At 34.1% G+C, this 24,144-nt stretch overlaps 1 protein-coding gene across 2 annotated transcripts; it reads left to right on the top strand.

Annotated features, from left to right (window-relative positions):
- The first annotated feature begins 1,137 nt into the window (after positions 1-1,137).
- Positions 1,138-18,820, top strand: LOC120636583 (inositol polyphosphate-4-phosphatase type I A-like). Of its 2 annotated transcripts, XM_039908125.1 has the most exons (19): positions 1,138-1,508; positions 2,791-2,949; positions 3,037-3,228; positions 3,506-3,657; positions 4,017-4,178; positions 5,989-6,344; positions 7,270-7,460; positions 7,745-7,901; positions 8,365-8,558; positions 9,100-9,215; positions 9,599-10,036; positions 11,627-11,792; positions 12,860-13,044; positions 13,460-13,671; positions 14,823-14,919; positions 15,294-15,480; positions 16,261-16,383; positions 17,270-17,405; positions 18,377-18,820. In XM_039908125.1, exons 1-19 carry the CDS (start codon positions 1,391-1,393, stop codon positions 18,507-18,509), a joined length of 3,474 nt encoding a protein of 1,157 aa, XP_039764059.1. In that variant the 5' UTR covers positions 1,138-1,390; the 3' UTR covers positions 18,510-18,820. The 2 variants fall into 2 exon arrangements, with proteins under 2 accessions (XP_039764059.1, XP_039764060.1); XM_039908126.1 differs by lacking the exon at positions 3,037-3,228.
- The last annotated feature ends 5,324 nt before the right edge of the window (positions 18,821-24,144 follow it).

Raw genomic sequence — 24,144 nt, 5'->3', positions numbered from 1 at the left:
ACTTGTCTTTGGTAATTTTTAGAAGACAAGTCACGTGACTCAGTAAATGTAAGCTGTAGAGTGTATAGATTGTAGACTTTAGAGTTGGGCTATACTGTTATAGCTTTTCAATCAATTGTAGTGTTGTGTTATATTTTACTCACTGTTATAATAATTATATGATGTAAAATTGAATCGAAATAATGTTGCTTGTTGTTTGTTGTTGTTGTGGTCTGTTACTTTTTACAAAAATTGCATATAGCTTTTTTTATTCTCCATCACAATATGGTTCCAAATTGTTCCAGTGAGTTGTTTTTATTAACCTCAGTACCTTAGAGAGCAAATAAACAAACCTAGATAGAAACATATTAAATCAATGAATCAACAACTTATCGACTTCCATAAACTAGTGGCTAAGGCTTCGGCTTTTCTTTTCGTGGAGATTGAGTTCGAGCCCCGCCACGCACCAATAACTTATTGGAGTTACTCTTATATGCGTTTTTAATTGCAATTTAAATATCGCTTGCTTTGAACGCTTATTCAGATAGTTATTGCTTTTTTATCTTGTATATTATATTGTAAATATAGTTGTGAGCACGGCTAGCATGGACGGGAAACATGTTTTTCCCCAAAAAAAAAAATCCCTCACCCACAGCTGTATCCACTCTCCGAGCATCGGCGCTCAAGTGCAAGTAATATCCAAATAATCACAGTGTATTAAGGGGTCAACTTCTCATAGTACTCGTTGTTTTATATGATTCTTTTGACAGGTGGACACATTAACTTTATCCCTTGTCAGGGTATATAATCAAGTGATATAATTTTTGTGCCCTACCTGTGCCATGCAATTTGATTTAGTAACACAAAAAATATTTTACAGTTACGAATATTTGTAACTTTGTAAGACCTCCTAAAGTTGTCTAAATAATGGAAATGGATCTTAAATCATATGTGTTTAGTACTGCATTGTTCCCTGGCAAGAGACTCACTCTTTTGGTATGTTTTTTACCGTTTATCGCTCTTATTACTCCACTATTTAATTATAGCTCAATTGTTTTGAACTCAGAGCCAAAAAACAAGTAAAAAAGTATTAGACAAGTAGACAGTGTTATGACACTTGACAGATGGATTTTTGCCTGTTGTAGGTACTTACTTCGGTCAATTTTGTACTTGAAAATATCAATTTAATAAAACCTAAATGTGCTGAGAAGCATTAAAATCTTCGTTTATTGTATTTTAGTTTTATTTAATTTTAATAATTTTAAAACACTAAAGATGACAAGAAAATACTCATTTGCTTTAAAAGCCCGATCCGTGCATAGCTAAACTATAATATGAGTTAAAATTTCTGAGACCTATAAAATTAGGTGTGGTTTGTTGATATTAAACGAATGTAAACAATTAATCTAAAATGAGATTTAATAAACTAGAGTTAGCAGCCTTAGCTTCTCAGACTTCCCAGAGTTTCGATCGTGAAGGAGTGTTGTTGTTCAAAGAAAAGCAAGATGGTTTTTTTCGTCGCTCTGAAGGTATGTTTAGGTAAATAATTTTTACCATTACCGACAAAGGTAACTAGATGGCAGAAAAACGTGACCGTATGTTCGTTTGTCCTCATTAATTTTGGTAAAATCGTCTGTAGGAAATAGAAAATAAGTATCCTTATATTCACAAATTTACGTTAGTCAATGACAAAGCCGAAAAAGAATATATTTATAGATTTAAATATGTATATCAAACAAGGGTTCATTGAATATGTAATATGACAAAAAATGATAGCAATTTGTATCAATAAATTAACCTTCTTGGTTTTTCAATAGCACTGGTAAAATTACCTTTATCTTTGTGCTTTTATGTATTGTCCCGCAGGATCAAAAATGGCAAAATTATTCAGAGACACAGTGTTCTACGGTAAAGATTCCTTCTGATGTTTACACTGTTAGTCAATCAAGGTATGCAGTTTAAATACATAAGCAACCACCCAGGAGACTATCTAAAACTTTTTTTTATTGAAATTTTTGGTGACAAAAAAAAGTAATAAACTTAGAACTAAACTGTCTAAGATATCTCTTTCAGATATATAATCAAAGAATGATAAAATTAATTGACTTTTTTTTAATTCTCCCCTTTATAAATAATTAGTAGTGTAAACAGCAGAAACATTTTTTTGGTGCCATTGTAAACTATATAAAGAAAACATATTGTTAGATGGGACTCAGGGTCACGGCATTGGCTGGGGTTAAATGATTTTAAAGTGAATATTAACAGTGTATAAAAATAACAGCTACTGATTATATTAGTTCTTCCATATTTTTCTTTTAAGTTTTGGATTAGTTACCACTGAATGTAAAATTTGTGAAATCAGTATAATGTAAATCTTTAGTATTAGCATTGTGGATGTGGCTAGCAGATTGCAATCATCAGTCATCACAAATGTTATGGTTACACTCAGTTTATCATGATGAATAACCTTATGGCTAGCAACACAACCTCAAAATAGATTTTGCAAGCATTCTGCATTGCATAAAATAATCTGTCATTAGATGACCCATGCAAATGCATAAAGATGGAAACCACAAAGCTGTAGTGCAAGTTACTAAGTCTGATTTGTGCACAATGCCTGTTTTGTCATCATATCATCATATCAACCGATAGACGTCCACTTCTGGACATAGGTATTTTGTAGGGAGTTCCAAATTCCACGGTTTTGTGCAGCTTGAATCCAGCGGCTACCTGTCTATGTTATGTTTAGTTACAAATTGTAATTTTTGTAGACATATTTTCTTAGCTGAGTTTCTAGATGATTTGTTTCAGGTTACTTCTGCGTGCGCTGGTTCCGCCTTAGAGGCAATCTCCTATTTTATTTGAAAGGCCCAGGGCCTTGGCAAGAACCGGTGGGTGTGATTGTATTAGGTCAACATAAAGTTAAAGAGCAACCACTGGATGAGAATGGGTATTGGCCATTTCAGTTAAGTATGTATTTGCTTTTTTTTGTGTAGAATTATAAGTATTAGTGGCTTTTAATAATATTAAATCATATCATTGTAATATTTTGTCTAGTCTGGGATAATGGAATATGCTATAAATTGGCTACATTTCATGAAGCTGAACGCACCTTATGGCTTAAGGCAATACAAAAAGCTCCATATACAGTTGTCAATTCACAGATAGTTGCACTTAAAGAGAAACTTAATAAGATACGCGCAACCACAGATATAACAACATATAGGCTACAAAAAGGGATAGTACTTGGTAAGTTGCTGTAATAATTAGTGATTTAATTCTTTATATTAATTAGTTCTTATTGTCTTTCTCATATTTACACATTTTACTATGTAGAACATAACAATCTAGTTGGTTCGGGATTATAAGCAGACTAGGTACAAGGACTGATATTGTTATCGCTGTAAAGAAGAGAGAAAGAAGAAATGTTTTACTAAGTTCATATGAATATTATAAATGCGAAAGTTTCGTTATTTGATACATAAATGTGATAAGATAATAATAACAACAAGTAATACATTTCTAGATATGAATGAGGTACCACTTTGTGAGTTGGCGCTTTCTTGTGATAATCTACTGTGTGATACACATGGTCGCCCACCATCGCCTGTAATTGTTGTGTATGTCAAATATTCAAAAGGCCTTTGTATCAAATATGGAACAACGGAGATAGTTGGAGTAAGTATATAAATACTGTTAATCTTTTAGGGTCTAATTTTCGACGCTATTTGCTCAATAAGAGAGTATGAAATCTCAATTACATTAATGTGATACCTTATATTCTAGGGCATTCAATGTAGATTGTACTGGTGATATAGAAGGATGTTAATTCTAATATATGGAGATATATGTATGTAAAATCATAGGTGACCGAAAAATAGTTCACGGAACCGAATCGTTCGGCCGTGTATTTTGTTCGTATCATGTAACGAAAATTCAGCTGCAAAAATTGTTGATGAAGATGTCATATAACCAAAGGCGTTGCGGGTCGCTATTTAAAGGAAATAACAAAAGTAAATATGTATCAACCTTTACAGACATGCAGTAATCCCTGTTTTTCAAAAACAGTTTTGTTTCGAGCTAGCGATGGTTTATCGAGAGAGACGGTTGTAAGGATAGTTGTATACGACGTCAAGGAACGGGTTTCTGAAACCGCCGTGCCGATGGGATCTAGTACATTGAAACTTAGTACTATACAGGTGAGAATTGTTCAGATTTTTTTAAATCACTTTTTCTCAGTCGGTTTGTTCTGGTCAGAGCGGTCGTGGTCATCATTTAAGTGTTGTGGCACGCTTGACTATCAGTCACCACGCTTCTCTGGTAGCTGCCTTCCTTTTACATTTATCTAAACGGATGGCTACTGCAGCATTGATTTGGTTGGCCCTTCTCATAGGCAGTCTTCCGGATGCTCTAGCGCCTCGACTCTTCAGCTATATGTAGGCTATTTCAACGGAAGCATCTAGCTTCGTAAAAAAAATGTAATGAAACATACCAGTCATGCCACGGGCAGCGGCGACCGTTGCGCTGCTATTATGTGTTTATGCTAAAACGGTTAAACTTATTTTATGATATTTGACGTGAAGGTGTCGTAAAAAGGAATAACAGGATACATTAGTAGGGCAGTAAAATTATAGCACATGCTTATAGAACACGAGCGCCAAACCGTGGGTAAAGCTATACTTAATTTATTCAGTATTATTCTAGATAGACAGTAGTATGAAGCATATTTGTTTCGTAATAAATTGCTTGGACTGTGAACAAGAGTCAACCATTATCTTATTATTATTCATTGTTTGAGATGATTGTTCAATCATAAATGCAGCTTGTGATATGCGCTAGTCACGTAGGTAATGCACGCACACTTATGTTACTTCTTAGTAGTTATTTATTATAAACTTTATAACGTTTTGTTGTTTGTTACTCCTGTCTGTATGGTTGAATTTCTTTAGGCTGAAGTTTACTATATTATATACATAGAGGTATATATATATATATATATATATATTTGATATTTTATTACATTTTCGTTATTATTATTTTTCTCTGGATCCTACTATGAAGTGAACTTAGACGAAATAGCGGGCAGGAGCTAGTATGTACATAAATTGTGGTATAGCGTGCATGCATTGTGTTATGTATTGATTCAGTACTTTCTAAGACATGAGTACCTATATCAAGTACATTCGGACGCGCCTGGGCTTAACACGTCTTAGCTCCATCAAAGCATGCAAAGAAAAGGTTATTAGCCTATTATAGTTTTAAAACAAAAATAATTAACGGGCGAAAGAATTTTATGAAATAGAACAATAATAATAATAATAACGTTTATTTTGGATTAAATTACATAGCTTGTAACAATTATCTTATTTACTATTTAATAAATTAAAGTTGGCGAAACCTATAAATATTAATATCTCCTAATTAACGTAAGTACCCTCTTGAGCCCTTGGTGTATGAGTGTGTACAAACCCAGCGCTCCATAAAGGGATTTTCCCATTTATTGCTTAATAATTTACTAAAGAAGTTTTTCTACTAAATTTAATGTACTTTTGTGATCTTATGAAAAAAAAGTGGTAAACTAATTGCATTAATGATTTTTTATTTCTGTAGTTCTTATTCATATGTATATCTATATACAAAAAAACCACTGCAACAGCATAACGCTGAGGCGATACTCTGTTTGGGAGAAACAACACCACAGACATGTTAACGTTACATAATATTATGTCACTGCCAACATAGAATTTTATTTGTTTGTTTTTAGTTTATTTAATTTTATTTAGTTCCTAATTTTAAAGTCTTTTTTTAAATGTTTATGTTCTCTCTGATACGTTTTTGTGTAGCGTATACTCTATAAGTTTATTCCTGTCTTCCGAAGGAAAAAACTCCAACGATTGAGTTGCCAATTTACATTAAGTTATTGTGTTTCAAGTTTAAATAATTCAATTTGCCAAAATAAATAAGCGCTTCCATTAATATGATTATGGATTTATATGAATTAAACCACAGGAAGCCCAAAGGTTGCGTGTGGCTCTAATGACACGTGACAATAAGACGGTGGGATTTGTAACGGTTAATGGTTGGAGTTTGGAGCCATCATACATTGGGACCAGTCCTAGCCATACAAATGACAAGAATTGTATTGACATTCCGCAAAAGATCCTATGCCACCGACGGTCGCAGTCGTTACCCCCGAGACTGGGATTAAAGTTGAAGTTCCCGTCTTATGGAAGTCTTTTGAAACAAAACTTCGTAAACAGTCACCAAGTGACCTATAGATTTCATTCTGGATTGGGTGGAGATATAACGGTACACGAAATAATGGCAGAACCGAAATTGTGCTATCAAATTCCAATGCAACTGTTGTAAGTTTGTTTTTTAATGTATTAATTATATAAAAGGGCAATTTGGGGTTCGGTAAACAGCTGCCCAATAATTAGGGCCGAGTCTCTACAGTATGTATCGTAAGCGTATAGAAAAAATAGGGTAAATAAACTTTGATGAGAAATGCTTTAACTATGTAACTACTTAGTTTTATGTTACGCTGAGATGGATAGCGGTTATAGCCCAGTGGGTAGAGCTTCGGCTTCAATTTCGGGAGGCCGAATTCGAATCCCAGCACCCACCTCTAATTTTTCCAAGTTTTGTCCGTTTAAGTAATTAAAATGTCACTTGCTTCAACGGTTAACGAAAACGTCGTGAGGAAACCTGCATGCCTAAGAATTCTCCATAATGTTCTCAAAATCCGCACTGGGCCAGCGTGGTACTGCGGCTTAAACCCTTCTCATTGTGGGAGGAGACCCCGGCTAGATTATGATGAGATGGATAACAGTGATGATCATAAATCGAATACACAGTTGTAAATTGGTTGTGGTTTCATAAGTAGCTTTAATATTCAGTTAGCGAATATATTCACGAAGCACGGCACCTCCGTGCTCTATAGACCCCATCTTTTTCTGATGGACGTTACAAAATCGTATACTTCACGATTTTGTAAGGTCCATCAGATTTTGTCCTTACAAAAAACGGACATCTATCAGTTGAAATTTTGACGACGATGACGATGATGATTTATTAATGCGGTCCAAATACCAAATTAGGCCTTATCTATTAGTTAGTATTACAAAAATTCAGTATAAAAATATAATTCAAAAGTTACGATGTGGGCCTTTGAAGCGGTATTGGATTCTTTATCGCGTTCGGATCTTGGTACTTTTACGAAATCGCGTCGTGCTTTAATAAAAGTAACAGCCAAACTTATTATTGATTGTGCATCTTTTTGTATTCAAGAGACATATATATTCAACGGGAAAAAGAGCTACTAGAGGAGCTATTATCCGTGGGCGACATATTCGGACACTGGCGGGTGAAGCGTATAGAATTGGCATCCACGCATATGGCGTTATTGCAGCATTATTGTCATTCGAAACAGTGTTTGCATCAAGCAGAAAACGCCTATTTTAAGGCAAGCAGTAAAAAAGGTATGCATTGTTGAAACTTCCTTTGTCTCCGATACCAATAAAATATCAATGTACAATTTGTATACAGAATACATATAATAACAATAATAAATCGTTATGGATGCGACCATTAATTAAAAGATCGATGTTGATCTGACCTTGCTTTCGCTATAATGAATGGTCTAAAATAACCTACTATAATGATTTCTTATGATTTGTATAAACTTGAAGCTTATCATGTTTTTCAAGCTACGAACGCGAAAAACAGATGTGAAGTGAATGTTGTTAATGTTTTTGTTTATTAGATGATTCCAGTTTAGAATTCGCTCCTGTCAATCTGCATTTACAACGAATGTGGGTGTACAACGATACACTCAACAAGACTGGGTTTCATGACGTCATCACTGCGGGCGCGTTCGCCGCGCACACGCATAAGGCAGAAAGAACTGGAGGCCTTATTCGGTATGTATGAACTACGAAATAATACTGCGAAATTTGTAAGCTATTGTCGAGTTGACTTGACATCAAAGCTAATTTCTAATAATCCCTTTGGTTTCCTTTATTCTGTGGTTAGACTGTGTTTTCAAAGAAGGCAAACTTAAGCCATTCGCTCTTAATAAAGTTTCGTGATAATATCATTGGATTGTGGATCGCCAATCATAAAAGAATCATCCGATGTAGATCGGAAATCGAGATAGTTAGAGATAGATAGAGATTATAGGCACGATCTAAATCATGAGATGGCAGATTGCATTTAGTAGTTTTATCTCAGAGGTGAGTAGGAAAAGGATAGCACTACTAAATGCAACCTGCCATCTAAACTTTTACGATTCGCTACATCGTGCGCAAACTTGTATGATATCCTTACAAAATCGCATTTATGTTCTTTGAACGAGTCGGTTAATATTGATGCTTTGATTTCCAGACTGGTACAACAAGTAAAGGATATAACAAACACGAAAGCTGCTTTAAATTTCGCAGCGGCGAATAAGATACAGGCTGAATATGATAACGTAGTAGCTGTGAGACGGTTGCGTGATGAAATCCTCGCGGATATGGAGAGGATAGTAGTGCTGTTACAAGCAAATCAACGCAAAGAAGTTGTTAGTGTCATTGGAGGTATGTAGCTGATGTAATTGTGAACTTAAAGGGTAATATAACAGTTGTTACATTCATAAGAATGTCTAAGAAAGTTACTTGTTTAAATATTCTATGCAAGATAATTTCGATTGAAAATCACCTTTTTATTTTTTTACGATACGCAAACGTTCTTTGTATGTGAGTGGTATATTGTTTCTTGGTTTATTTATTTTATATACTAAAATCAGTATTTATGTAGTAGATATGTTCGATTTGTCTTATTTAGTTTACAACTACCAATATTTTAAGAAATCTTATTATTAATGAAATAAAATGTAGAATTACTTCAACAAACTGGCAAACGAACGAATCTATATATATAAAAATGTTATGTTGGTCTCTGAGTTTTTGAAGCGTACGCAACGCTTCAAAAACTCAAAAAGTTCTGCACCGATCGAGTTGATATATAATACGCATCAAGGATTGTTTTTATCTATTTATCTCAACCATTACATCACAATGTGCCACAACGAAGCGTGGTAGGGTACAGCTAGTAAAAGAATATATTTATATTTTATAGTAATCAAGAGAAAGGTGAAAAGTATGCTTGCTCTATGGGAGCCTGCTGTTGTAGAAGAATCTTTAGCGATCATTGGATGGCCGAAACATCACTGCAACGATGATCCGGAAAATCAAGTATGGAAACTTATCTAACTTGTGATTGTGCACAATAATTCATCTTATTACAGAATCGATAAAGTCGGTAATATAATTATATTTATTATCTTTCTTTAGTAAGGGTCTCCTCCCTCAGAGGACCCTTCCCACATTAAAAAAAAAGGGTTTTTTTATTTAGGCTTGCTCAATAAATACTTGAAACGTCAAGTCTGTCTGTTTTTGGTGAGTCTACCACGGGTTCGGTCTTAAGGACCCCATTGCTTCTTTGCGTCTTGTATGCTCTAAACGCACAAGGTGGTTTCATTAATTAGAATATAAGAACTGATTTATACCTAAATTGATTATACATAAATACGATATTCTCTAACACTCAGGCCTCTGTCATTTCTGTCTTGTTTCAGACGCTATCAGCTATAATGCGTTTAACTGACCAATTGAGTTTGTTTGATGGTAATACCGACTGTGAGAACTTTGACGCCTCGTCCAGTTCTAGTTCTAAAGACACATCACCCATAGTTGACATCGCATCATTCCCTTCAAGTTCATTGAACTTAGTTCAGAATACCGGACTCAAGGACAAAGAGCCTTTTAAAAACATGTACGAAACTGAACTGCGTTTTTACAATGATTACTTCAAAAGTGAAGAGCGGAGTCGGTTGAACCATTCGTTTCGTTCTATTCGTTCGCCGTCAAAACTAAGCGAAGCTCAAAACTCGTCATTCGACTCTAATAGACCAAGACACGGCAGCTTGAGGCATGATTTTAAAAGTACAGCGTCTCTAGAACAAGTCTCGTACCGATGTTTGATGGAAAGCTTAAGTGGAATTGACAAGAAAAAGGTACCTATTACATATATTGTTTATACGGACTTAAAACTTAATTAAGATTGTGTAATATACACTTTTTTAAATCGCCCCTCCCGTAAAAAGAACATTTTTGATTTTTTTACTTGTATTTTAATTATTCTTCTTTATTTCATAATTAAGAAGATGGATTTTAAACGAGTAACGATTAAAAGTTAATAGTCACAAAATGACTAACGCGGTATTTCTTAACAATGCTGGATTATTATTACACTATATTCTGTGCAATACCCATCCCTGAATTTGTTTAAGTCAAGGCTGAAGCAGCACTATCTGGTTTCTCTATATAATTCTTTTATTCTGATTCATATATTGTAGTTTATATTTGGTATTTATACTATCGACGCATGCTCAAAATCAGTTGGACTCAAAAGGTTACCAATGAGGAAGTCTTGCAACGAGTTGGTTGTCAGCGCGAACTTTGGAAGACCGTCAAAAAGAAAATAGTTGCTTATCTAGGGTATGTGCTTTGGCATGACAGAGATACAGGCTACTTCAATTGATAATAATGGGCAAAGTTGCTGGAAAGAGACACACCGGTCGCAAGAGGAAGTCTTGGTTGCGCAACATTAGAGAGTGGACTGGGATCGCGAGTGCCGCCCAGCTGTTTAGCCTCGCGAGAGAAAAGGAGAATTATCAAAAACTGACGGCCAACCTTCACTAGTTGGAGAGGCACCTAAAGAGGGAGATTTATACTATATCTGTGTATATGTGTTGTATATCTGTTTTCTGTCAGCTATATTAAATATCTACGCGGCATTTACCCGTTAAATTTTTCTCATATTCTTCTGGAAGAAATCTCTATATAGACATAGTTTGGCCTTGTGCAAGTCCTTCTTCACGTTCGTCCTTACTTCACTTCATTACGATCTATCTGGTTTTAATAGTACGAACTTACTATTACTTACGGTTTTTACTTAGTAAATATTTCTGGCATTTTAGCTGTTAAACTTTGTGCGTTATTTATTAGGCGGTTAAAACCGCGATACTGTGAAAAATCAGAGGATCAGTTTAAATTTAGTGCAAGAAATAAATATTTCTACTGCGAGAGTATATTGTATATAGTTCAAATATATTTTACTGATTTTTTTGCTACATTATATAGCGAGAACTTGAAAATATTATTTGTGAATATAATCATGTCGTTACCGAGCAAAAGTAAAGTTAGGTATCCTTTTAAAGCTCATTGAAATTCAAGGACCTATTGCAAACCAAATTACTACTTTATAAAATATATATGTAGAGGTTTTTATTATCAGATTGTTGTCTAACCGTATTATGTCCTCAATGGAGCAAGATTTTCGGAAAGTAACTAGGCACTAATATTTTACTGGATTCTTTATAATTAAGTATTCTTGTAATTTACAAATAACAAAAAAAATCATAAAGAATTCAAAAACGCACATGAGCTTAAACGATTTTACTCCATTTTTTAATTACTTTTAAGTGTAAAGTATGTTTTAAGTTAGTGTGTTATAAAATTAAAATATATTTGCTCTATTTAAGTGTATTATACATATTCTTTAAAAAAGTTCCATTAATTAGAAGAGTCTCAAAATTTTCCAGAGCGCAGCATTGAGAAATGATTCCGCTTCACTGCCGACCATCGGTCAGATAGATTCAATAACACGGGAGAATAATTTAGCGTTCCTGAAGAGCATCGGTACAGATGTTGATGCGGCTATGTCGCTAGCTCTTGAAGGTGTCATGAAATATGTCGACAACAATAAAGGTATGTTTAATGAACATATTTCCCAAAGTCTCTGTAAATTAAAAATCGAACAACTGTTGAAAAATACAATAAACCTGGATAGTTGATACTAAACAGTCCGGAAAAACTAAATCTTGGGATATAAACTTTTGAGTTATTTAATAATAATGATGTGAGAGTACTATGATTTTTTTTCCAGAGTCCTTTCATTTTGCCATTCACAAAATCTACTTGTAGTCACTTCCTCCTACTGTAGCTCAAGAGTTTATTAAAATTAATGAATACAACGTTTTATTAAATTTTAAACATGTAATAACTTCATCGGTTATTATTAAGAACTTCAAGTTCAAGTTGGTAGAAAAAAAACGGATGATCTATATGGGTAGGTTTGTGATTTTAATATCTAACATTATTATCCCCATATTTTATTATTATAAATGAATATGTTGGTAATGCCAGAGTACCATTGGTGTTTTTTATGATCTTTGCAAAGCATTTGATCGTGTTAATCATAAAACCTTTAAGAGCCACCATTATATCCAAAACGTTGTACTAAGTGTGTATTTGGTTGCCTAAGTGATAGAAACCAAATGATGACCAAAGACATAAAATTCAGGGCTCATTTATCTCAATGGGGGCCGTACAGGGCTCAATTTTGAGTGTATAATATTTTGCTGTACATGATCTAGCACGTCTTCTATACTTGTGAAGCTGTGTGTCAGCACAATTTATGCAAGAGATTGAATTTGCATTAAAGTGGTGTATCAGATGGAAGATCTTAAGCCAATGGAACAAACTTGGTTAGGCGGTTCGGTGTTTTAGATCGTTCCATTGACTATTGAATCGAATAATTTACACTGCGCAAAAATACACCTCGTGTTAAGTATAACTTACCAAGTCAACAAACTTAACTTTAGAGTATTAATTATAGTAAATCTATCCAATTCATATGGCCTTGTCAGATTTTGAGGTATCTATATATATGTTATTTTGAATGAAAATTTACATGAACAAACAAATATACTGAACTGCTTGTTTCATGGTCACTGTGCCTAAATTGACAGACTGTTAAACAAATATTTTTTCAGATTTAACAGACGACGATCTCGAGTATCTGAAGAACGTTACCGAAGGTTTCAAAGTATCGGCAGAGCTGCTTGTACGTTGGTTGCGCGTTTCCCACGCGGCTTTGCGATTGCGGTGCGAGTCTACATCATGGGCCTGGGAGAACGCCGCGCTGCAAACTAGACGATACATGTGCTTCTCGCAAGCGGTATAGTTATTCGTTTATAATCTTTCCTTTAAAATATAACTTGCTTTATCGTGGCTGCCTCTTAATAAATATTTCCCCACTAATGTTATAAATGCGAAACCGTACAGGCGTGAAGAGGCCAGTTAAACTCTATCTTATAAGAACTATGCATAAAAAGTAGACTAGTATCACGCGCGTTCTATGTGTGATGATAAAACCAATAAATATACTTTCGCATTTATAATATCAGTAAGGATTTTGTATATTACCCGGCCAATTAACAGTAGGCGCGATGGGTCCAAATCACACCTAAATCGTAGTTGGTCCTATTGACATAAGGCCAAAAAAAAAGAACCAACCGCGAGTTCGGTGAACCGCAAGATGAGAATTGGACTATTCGCGCCTAAGACTACCAACAATCTATATTTCATTTTAGCTGGCAACATTGACTGCGGGTTTGCTTTGCTGGTTTTGCTCGGTATCTTGCGACACAGTTGTCAAAGTTCTAAGATCGGAACTGGGTCCCTTATGTGGTTTTGAAGGTCTCTTGAGCCTTTATTCAACGGAGAAAGCTATGTGGGGAGATATGGTCGTAGCTGTTGAGGACTTGCAAACCGTTGTATTTACTTTAACCAAAATTGGACACAGGTAATTTTTATTTTATTTATTATTTCTCTTTACTTAAATGCCCCTTACTCAGTTGCTAACTAGTGGTGAACTGGCTTATTTTTTATGACTTACCGCCGGTTTGGCGGCTTTCTTGGGTATTTTGCTGAAATAAACGCCATCTTTTGGGGTAGATAAAGTTGAAATCCTTTTTTAATCGCAAAGTCAGTCGGTCTTCTTGAGCATCTTCGTTCAAAGGTTCTTATCTTTTTATATTGCAAAATCCGTTAGTCTCTCTGAGCATACGCGTGATATAATTCAGGATCCTTTCGCTTAGATTAATTTTATTTAAAAATACAATTCCTTATTTGCTATTTTAATTGTAACAATACATTTTCATTTAAAATTCTTGATGCTATTCTGGTACCATTCATACTGCGTATAGCTCATTTCCCGAAGCAAGACTATACGAGAGTAAATCCACGGATTAGCTGTCGTTTCTTTTATATTGTTGCAACAGGTGTAGTCGCTAAGAGTATTACAAAAAATATAGATAAGTTAGACTCGAACATTGACATCGGAATTCTTTAAAAACAAGCAGCCATACATACATCAATCATTCTCAGCAAAATCCTAGGTGATCCTAATTGTGTACAAATACAGTGTGTATATTTGTACACAATACTCAACCAGACCAGCGCGTACAAAACACAATAACCATCAAATACTCAAATACTCAAATGTCTTCAAGGCCAGTATAACATTACTTACCCGCTAAGCCTATTGGATGTATTGAAGTACTTGACCTTTCAATACTAATAAGGCATTGACGAGTGAGTTGTAGGAAAAATATATTGCGCACGTGATGCAAGAAAACCTGAATGGGTTGGCTGACGTTTGCATATTGAAAAATCTGAAATAAATGGTGTTGGTAGGGTTTTGTATATATATTACAGGAAAATCATGTTTGTGTTACCATCACAGTATTTTTTTAATTTAGGAGAATAGTAGCAAGCAACTTAGGTGGATCAATGTTTTAGAATCAGTCAATTGTTTGTATATAATAGTCGCTTGTTAATAATTTACCTACGACACCTGACCCTTACTCGCAAATACTCCGATTACTAATGCTTGTGCTTATGCAAATCCAGGAAAAAGTTATTTTTGTGGGAAAAAATCTGTTCTTTTTGTAGCAACATGGCGATACCACAAGTAAGCGGGACAAGAGATGCTCTTACAGTATATATACCTGTGTCCGATTCACTGTATAGCAAGTTTATTAATAAAGAGGTAAATACATTACATACATTTTGTTGTAAAGTTCTTATCACAAATTTCGCATTGATTGTTTGTGACGCAAAAATGTTTTTTGTTATATTTGGTTTAAAATTTGTTAAAGATAACAATCTATTAAACATCGCTTTTTTTGGTAGTGGAATATGAGAGGTGACAAAAAAGCCAGTTATTCATTTGTTAAAGTCACACAAAATATCTCAAATAACTAATTAGCTAAACTTGGTTTTACTTATAACTCCTTCAATTAATTATAAATTCAACTGTACTCTAGTGAATTTCTATGAAAAGGGGGTTTTTGACGCAATATGCGAAATGTGCTCTTTTCGATATTGCACGATCAATTAAAGCTGACATTACGTTTCTTACAGCATTTGAGTTTCACTATTACACCAGTATTCTTCAACGTGGGTATTAATGAAAAGGCAACGCTGGCCGAAGCCTTGGGCGAGACTACACCGCAGTTTCAATCGAACAACGATAATTTGGATAGACTTTACAAATACTATTACAAATATAACAAGGTGTTTCCGGCTGACCACATGGCTCCCAACAGAGGTTAGAAATTTAAGTTTATTTATCTTAGACCGTACCTGTGACAAGACAAGAATTCAAATCAAACTCATTGACAAGACCAGCCTTGTCATTGGGTTTTGCAGATGATCCGGCGATTTCGCTGGTAAACACAAATATTATCTGCATACATCACAAATGAATCTGCCCAGTTTAAAAACACCGCCGTACATTTATTTATTAATAGCACATACACAAAAACATTAACTGATGACTGCACGTCAATTACAAGTGCACTTGGAAGCGAATTTCTTTAATTAGAAGTTTGCAAGGCTTCTCTATTTACCGTTGGTCAAAAGGGGGTTGAAAAGACGAAACCTTGCTTAACAACATAACTGGCAATGAAAAAATTTGTTTGATTGTTATGTAGAAGGCGTATCAGTCTTGCAATTTTCTAAAAGTTTCCTGAAGAAGCGTGCGCAAAATCCTAAACTCGGTTCAGTATCTGAATTCATCTGGAACTTAGTTCGGATACGCTCTTCATTTTATATGCGTGCGATTAGCTTCCAAACTGCTTTATTTAGCAGATTGCCGTTCTCTAGTTGTAACGTGTGAACCATATCGCTAACTGCCTGAAAACGGCTTGTTTAAAGATTGGCGTTTGCCCTAATCAGATTAGCTCAAAAGTGTGACGTGTGTCACGGTTGCTAATGGGCTGCTGTCGATCCAATATAATAAAATGATATGCCTGAACATCGACGATTCACAAACATAATGATTAATATAGTAGATTAATGTTTAGCTTTTTTAATTTAAAAATTTTAGCGTCTTCCCGAACAAAACCACTAGAAGAAGTAATGGAAAATCTTCGTATTGCTGTGCACAAGAAGGTTCCTAAGAATATTGAAGTGTTGCACCTCGCTGCTTTAGCAACGCGACTTATGAACGGTCAGTAAGTGTTTTGATACGCAACACAAAAGTTTGAGCATTGAAACATTAGGCGCTGCGCAAACAGTTTAGCGCAATAATTTGATGACGTATCTCTCATATACAACGTGTAAATGAAAACCGAAATTATACTTCACAGGCTTTAGAGGTACATTATGTACTGTCTCTTGACAAATATCTGTAAAACCGAAAACCTAATAGTTTTTGAGTAAACCACTGCCTATGTGATTGCTTTCAGAAGCAAAATTAAAATCATGTGACTCCTGGCACTTTATTAGGAACGCGTCGCGTAGCGTTGGTACTATGCATGTGTCGGTCTTTTATCTTCCATAGGTTTGTCATAAGTAAACACAAGGTGATTTTACAAGGTGATTCTTTATGAAATATACTCATACTTCCTTCAACATTATTTCGTAATTCGGTTAAACGTTTTATATGATTATTTTAGACACACACAGGACACTGCAATTATCGCTTAATTGTATTATTAATAGTGTCGAACCAGTGTCCTGTAGTAGAAACCAGTGGCTGTGTCGAGTTGTCGTTACCGGGCATAGCAACTGAAGCTATCTGCGATAGTGTCGGTATCATAGTTTCTACGTTAGTGCTACGCTTATATTTTAATGATATTTATAATAGATATTTCTTTCACGCGGCGGAGACTATGGTAGCGCATTGAAGGCTTCGAACAATAACAAAGCTGAAGAGTTGTCTTGGTATCTGTGTCATATGGCTTTAAAGCGCTAATCTTTGGGAGTACCAGTTAGATTTCAAAAACTTTTTTTTAAATTATGGCCCACTTTTTAAGGAGGGCCCCACCCGTTAGGAGTGTTAGCGGATATATTATATATGTTTACTAGATTATCATGCACTATAATTTTTTTAGGTATACGGTTCACGTCATGCAAAAGTGCCAAAGACAGAACTGGGATGTCTGTCACTTTGGAACAGTGTTCTATACTTGCTTCAGAGTACCATCTAGCTGAGCACGAAATGAAAAAGGCTCTGAATATCATGAGAAGGTGTGTATACGAAACTGCGATATATACAATTTACTAGTGTTCTTCTACAGTAATAATTGATGGGTTGCCTCATGTAAAGTGGAAAATCTACATACAGTCAACAGGATATAAACAGAACAACGCTTCGGTCATTTTCTTTGTCGGACCTTTTCCACGCATGCCCTATATGCATAGAAAACGTCCGACAAAGTGTTATTCTGGCTCCATCAACCTGAGGGTTAGGTGTAATAGCATTCATGATCCTAGAATAGCACCACCATTCCACCACCAACCACGCCATTTAGACTGGAACATACAACCTCTTGGCGGCTGTAATGAACAGGTTGGTAGTACTTCCCGGGACGGGCTCTATGACAACAATCTCTACTACCATAACTATATGTATATAAGCCTCATTCACATGGCCGTCAACGGAGGAACAGACTAAAGCCAGATCTGTGAGCGAATGTGGCTGGAAAATACAAATTATACTACTACTGAAAGTTGCCTGTGATTTCGTACGTAAACTTTCCCATACAAACTATTATTCCCTATTCACTCACCGCGTGGTGAACATACCTTCTAATGCATTTAAATGAAGGGACACAATCTACAATAAGAGTTACAGTCATAACGAACAAACGGACTGATTTTGTCGGCCGACTGGCGCAGTGGGCAGCCACCCTGCTTTCTGAGTCCAAGGCCGTGAGCTCGATACCCACTACTGGAAAATGTTTGTGTGATGAGCATGAATGTTTTTCAGTGTCTGGGTGCTTATATGTATATTACTATTTATTTATGTATATTATTCATAAAAATCTTTATCAGTCATCTTAGTACCCATTACACAAGCTACGCTTACAGTGGGTCTAGATGGCGATGTGTGTATTGTCGTAGTATATAAAAAAAGTGCTTATGAAGTAATCCTACTTGAAATAAATCTCTAACAAATGAAAATGATATAGGAGTTTTTACTTTAAATCTGTTTACAGTGAGGGATGTCGCCGCGAGAACACTTTTAAAAATATCGGTGTTAATAAATATGCTTTTACGAAAAAACAAGTGATGGCACTCCCAGAAGAATATAGACCACCGCCTGGCACTTACGGTTCGACGCAAACATAAACAGGATACGAAATAAATAAAGGCGGTAATGTACCAAAATATGATATAATATTTTTAATTATGTAAGTACTTAAAAATATGATTGTATCGTTACGTAACACGTGTGATATGAATTAGAGGCTCTCATGCCAACATAAGTGTTGTCTAATACAGGGTATGGCGTATAACCTTACAATTCTAAACAGGAACTGTGAGTCTCAAATAATAATCATGGAGTAAATTGAGTTTTGATATTTCGATTAATTTACAATTCTTTTAAATGGGTGTCCACAAGTGAAGCCAATTTGGCAGTTTATTTTTTGTTCAGATCAAATGTGCATTCTATTTTTCTATATTTTTTTTAAGTTACGCAAAGTTAACAGTTTCTCAATTCTTATCAAAAGTATATAATAATATATATAAGTATATAATATATATGTAATATATGGCTTAATATTTAAAAATTCTTGCTCTGTTGCTTTTTGCCGATTATATGGCAAACAAGGTCAACGGTAACGGTCAAGGGTACAATTAATTAGTCAAGATTATAAGTAATTCCATATTTAAAACAATGCCGGTGGCGTTAGGTAGGGTCAATATTTGCCTATTTGGTTTATAGTGTAAATAATAATCTTTTTATTACTCTTTAGTGTTAAGCTTGTTTAAAAATAAATAAATATATTTGTATTTTAATTTCACTAAGACACTTGTTGATTTTCTTTTTTTAAAAATTAACACTAACACGTAATGAAATGATTGTTTACTTGGTAATATAATTTGGAAAAAATAGAGAAAGGGTATACGCCGCATCCTGTATACTACTTTATGTGTACATGTTAGGGTAAATTCAAATTTGCCTATAAATCTGAAAAATTCATAAATCCGCAGGGAATCTGCGCTGTTTTCGCGATATGTCCCTTTTTACGTATTCAAAGTACACGGACTAAGTACTTATAGTGCACTGTATACAATGGCGATCTTGCTATACGATTTGTCTTTTTAGTAATATCATTTTAAATTCTATTGTATATCGAAAAGAGTATAACTTGACAATTCTTGATATTTTAATTAAGTATCAGTCTGACTAGTCGATAACTTAAAAGGTTTGTCCTCTTTCGTCTCCTTACCGACTTCTTTGCTTCGATCAGGCTTGTTAGTTATCTTTTTGTATATGGATACAACATTTTTTAATATTGATGAATATTTTGATGAATATATGAATATATATATTGTCACTTAAAAATTACTTTGGCCGCGCGGAACGAAGGCATATATGGTATATACAAACACTCTTCAACTTACAAAATCACTAAAACAAACCAATTGATTACTTTTGGTTTTTCGAGTAGTAACAACTAGAAAATAGATAATATATAATGTACCAGGGTCCATGGACACTCCGTTGTAATATAAAAAACAGTAGTGGTAAAGTACAGTAGTGCTAATTTTCAGAAGGGATTTTCAGAACGTTTTCTCATGTCGTTTGACCAATCCATTTCCACTTGAGACGACGTAGCTAATTTCTAAATCTAATACTTCGCTGTACACATCTTCTGTCAATCATCATTTTTTGCACGAAGTAGGATCTCCAGCATAACTTGAGATCAAGTGGCATTTCACGATATCTAGCTTTTGCAACGCCAGAAGATTGAGTTCTTCTATATTGCGGAAATTAATATTTTTTTACTGATCATATAATTCTACCAATCATATCATACAATTCCAATTTTAAATATGTCTTTTTGTACTTTTATCCATAGTCTCTTTGTTTTTTCCTTCAACAGCCATCATATCTAGCAATCTTTTTTTTTAAATTTAAAATATGACAAGCACCTTTACCTTATTTTTACCTGTTTAAATTTAGGCAAAAGTTTATTTTATAAAAAAGTATTCAAGAAGTCTGGAAACTCTTTCGGTAAGCTTTCAGTTATTTTATATTAAGACCTGATTGCTAAATTTTATCAAAAGCTTTTTCAATATCAAGAAACAAAGTCAAGCAAACTTTGGTGTATAAGCAGTTCCCATTAATAGCGAAAATACAGTATATTATGACAAGGTTTTTTTACTACTAGATTATCATGTTACATTTTTGACACAGTAGTTCCTTAGCTATAATAACTATGAATTTGACTGTACGGCGTTTATGTCGCGCCGTACATGGCATCTTTGATTGCACCCTTACACTCGCAAATATAATTTGTAACTAAATCTTTTTTTGTATTATGATATATAATCTTATATAATTCAGGAATATGGCAGTATATTCTTATTATTCGATGGAAGTCTTAACAGGTTATAACGCAGAAAAAGTAATTACTTACACATTTGCGCACGAAAATAACCAGATGCAATCATTGTATTTATTTATCGTTATAGATGTTATTTTAATTCAATCACAATGAATATAGTTAAATGCATCATAGTGATTTTCCATTTTTTGGTAGCATAGTACATTTAAGTACTTTCGATTGTGGCACTGAATTGATACATTAATAATTAGTTGGTTTGTACTTCTACTAAATAGATTAGTTTTTTTTTAGTTATATTTATTTGTTACGCAATATTTAAGTTCCTTTAGAGATCTTTTATAGTCACAATTTAACTTTAATTAGTTACTATCAGCGGATCGGAGGTTTAAACTGACTGCACTCTAACATTATAACTTACATTTACTTATCTTTAGAGTATAATTACGTACTAATGAATTTTATTGTACTTATTTATAGACTAAGTACTTAGTGTAATAATATATAATATTATTAAAGTCTAAATAAATATTTGGGTTTTAGGTCTTCGTCGTGATAAATTAATTGAATGTCGACCCTCACTAAATAATTTCATAATTATGGAAAATATTATTGTAGATCAATATCTTCCAATGTAGATGCCAAGGAGTTAGATTGTACGAGTACCTACAGCACACAATATTTACAAAGAATTATAATAGGTTTATGATATTCTTAAGCTGGATAGGTATGTATAGTTGAACTGTGGCGTGCGCAAATTTTACAAAGTGGATGGTGTCTTTGGAATAAAAAAAACCTTATTGTTAACCTAATTTTTATTGGATGGATAAATTGTGTTTTAATGACACTATTTAATGAAATTTTATTTCGAGTAAACTACAAACATAGCAGATTTACTACATAGGTTTGGGATATACACATAATTATACCACAATGTTATGAACCTTATTTAACAAAACTTTGAGTACAGTATGGCTAGCATTGGCAAGACGCAGACAAGGAAAAGACAAAATTTATATTACTTTTTTCATTTCTCTATCCCTTACCACGGGTTCACTGGTGGAAATAATATACACGTAAATTTCAAACGGGTAAACCCCAGGTGCACATTAAATTCTCTAATATCTCTTGTCAGTCTTGTCAGCATATAAAATTTTTGTCTCCTGCTTGAGCTAGCCGCGCAGCTCTCAAAGATTTTAACTTTTAATATTTTTACACATAAAAATAAATATGCTTTCAAATTGTATTTAATTGATTTTTTACTTATATCATGAAGTCTATTTTAACATTTGGAAAGCCCGCAATCGCTTTGTTAAATGCACGCCGCAGTTATTGAGGGTATTAAAATATCGAGGGTAAGATGGAAAAGTACTGATGTAAAAGTAAACTGTAAAATGAACACGTAAGTAGAGCATTAGTGAATTATTATATAACAATAGTTATTTATGCAACTGTTGCATAATCAGGGTTATTAAAACACGAACGTGGGTTTATGTGGGATAAAAGTATCACATGAGTGTTTTAATAACAAATTATCAGCAGTTTCATACAAGACTTTATCTACACCCATAACATGAATCCTCTATAAAAGATTCTCAAACAGTAAGCTTACTGCTTATATTAAAACGGCCAGTCCTAGTAACCTAATATCATCCATCACTAAGAATACACAAATAAAGTAAGTATTAATGAAATAAAAATTTATTGTTGTTGTAATTAATATGTTCTTTAATGTTGGAAGGTCCCAATCCCAATGTACCTACTCGGCGGAATATTTATGTTTACCACTTCACTATTATTATTTTCTATGGAATTTGAAATTACATTTTACGGCGCGTATCCTGGTAGTAGAATGCGCGTGATTGACAATGTTCTTTTTTTGAAATTCATACAGATACCACGCATCGAGCAGTAAGAATGTGGCTGTCTGTTGAGTAAACCCTTTGCGCAGAAGGAATCGAAAAAAAACAAAGTGCTATTGTGAAATTCTGAACATCATTATATATCCGTTTGGATGATATTATGGTTATTAGGACATTGCTCACTGTTTTAGAATATTCTATAGACGATTTAAAGCAAGGGAGTAGATAAAGTTGCACCTATTAAATTTTTTGTAAACCCAAATGTATAAGTACTTCCACACAAAGACGTTATATAACAACAGAATATAACGAAAAGTGTAAACCGACGTGGAGATGAGTTTATCGTTGAATTTGTTCTAACAAATTGTAATATGTGTTACAAAATGTCATTCTAGTGTATGACAGAATTTAATCTTTGCGTGGAAGAACAGTTTGATACCTAATTGATGTATAGTTTTGCGTAGTGTTGAACAGTGATTTATGTGTTAAACAAGTTACGTTAATACTAAACATTTCTTTGAATGTTACAATGGTTAAGGCCTGAAGTTATATTATAACAGCAACGATTATTTTGTACCGTATTTGAACGTTGATATGTTCGCATATAATAATTCCCGTTCTTCCAGAGCATATGTGCCAAAACTTGTTGAATTTAATTTAAGGATATTAAATTTAATTTTTTAATATACAATTAACAAAGCAGACCACTTTAATTAAATGTTTGTTATACTTACATATTATTATGTTTTATATTTACATCGAATTTTAGCTACTTAAGAATTAAGTACATAGTTTCTATTCACATTCAATTGTAATACAAATATTTTTTTTTTGGTTTGTCTTTGGACATTATTTTTTGTCAGTACCTTACTATAATGCTTTAAAGAGGATTACACTCAGAATACAGCAATGTACCTGATTGAAGCATTTTTTTTTTTTGAGTTGGAACAGGTCACTCCAACTCCCTATCAGTTTCTTACGTTTCGGTCGCTGAGTGGTGGGCGTTTGTTGCATATCGATCCGTAGAATGCATACCTTTCGTCTTCACCTCAAAAATTTTCTTGCAATATGAAGTCATTCGATCAAAAATTACTAGATATGTTGAGTTGGCACAAAGTGTCTTTTCCAAACTGGAGTACTCCGGTAGACCAGAGGTGCAATTTTTATAACCGCTTCCTGTGTGACTGCTTCCCGCCTTGGTGATATGATAACATTCCAGAGCTTTTCCGCGAATTTCCACATCGCATCAGACTGATTGTAATTTGAAGACCCCAGCCTAATCCGCTATGGTATTTTGTGAAAAACCAAATCAAAAATTCCTTTATCATTATCAACGTACTGGCCGCTATAGGGCTCGGGTCTCCACTCAGAATAAGAAAAGAATTTAGGCCGTAGTCACCATGCTGGCCAAGTGCGGACGTAAAGTCTGAGTTTGACGCTTTTGAAACGTTATAGAAAACTCTCAAATTCCGTCATAGTTAAAGCAACTGATATTTTAATTGCTTGAATTTAAAACGCACATAACTTCGATAAGTTAGAAGTGGGTGC

The sequence above is a fragment of the Pararge aegeria genome, chromosome Z (assembly GCF_905163445.1).
Source record: "Pararge aegeria chromosome Z, ilParAegt1.1, whole genome shotgun sequence".
In the NCBI taxonomy this organism is placed as follows: Eukaryota; Metazoa; Arthropoda; class Insecta; order Lepidoptera; family Nymphalidae; genus Pararge; species Pararge aegeria.
This window is presented reverse-complemented; position numbering and strand designations above follow the sequence as displayed.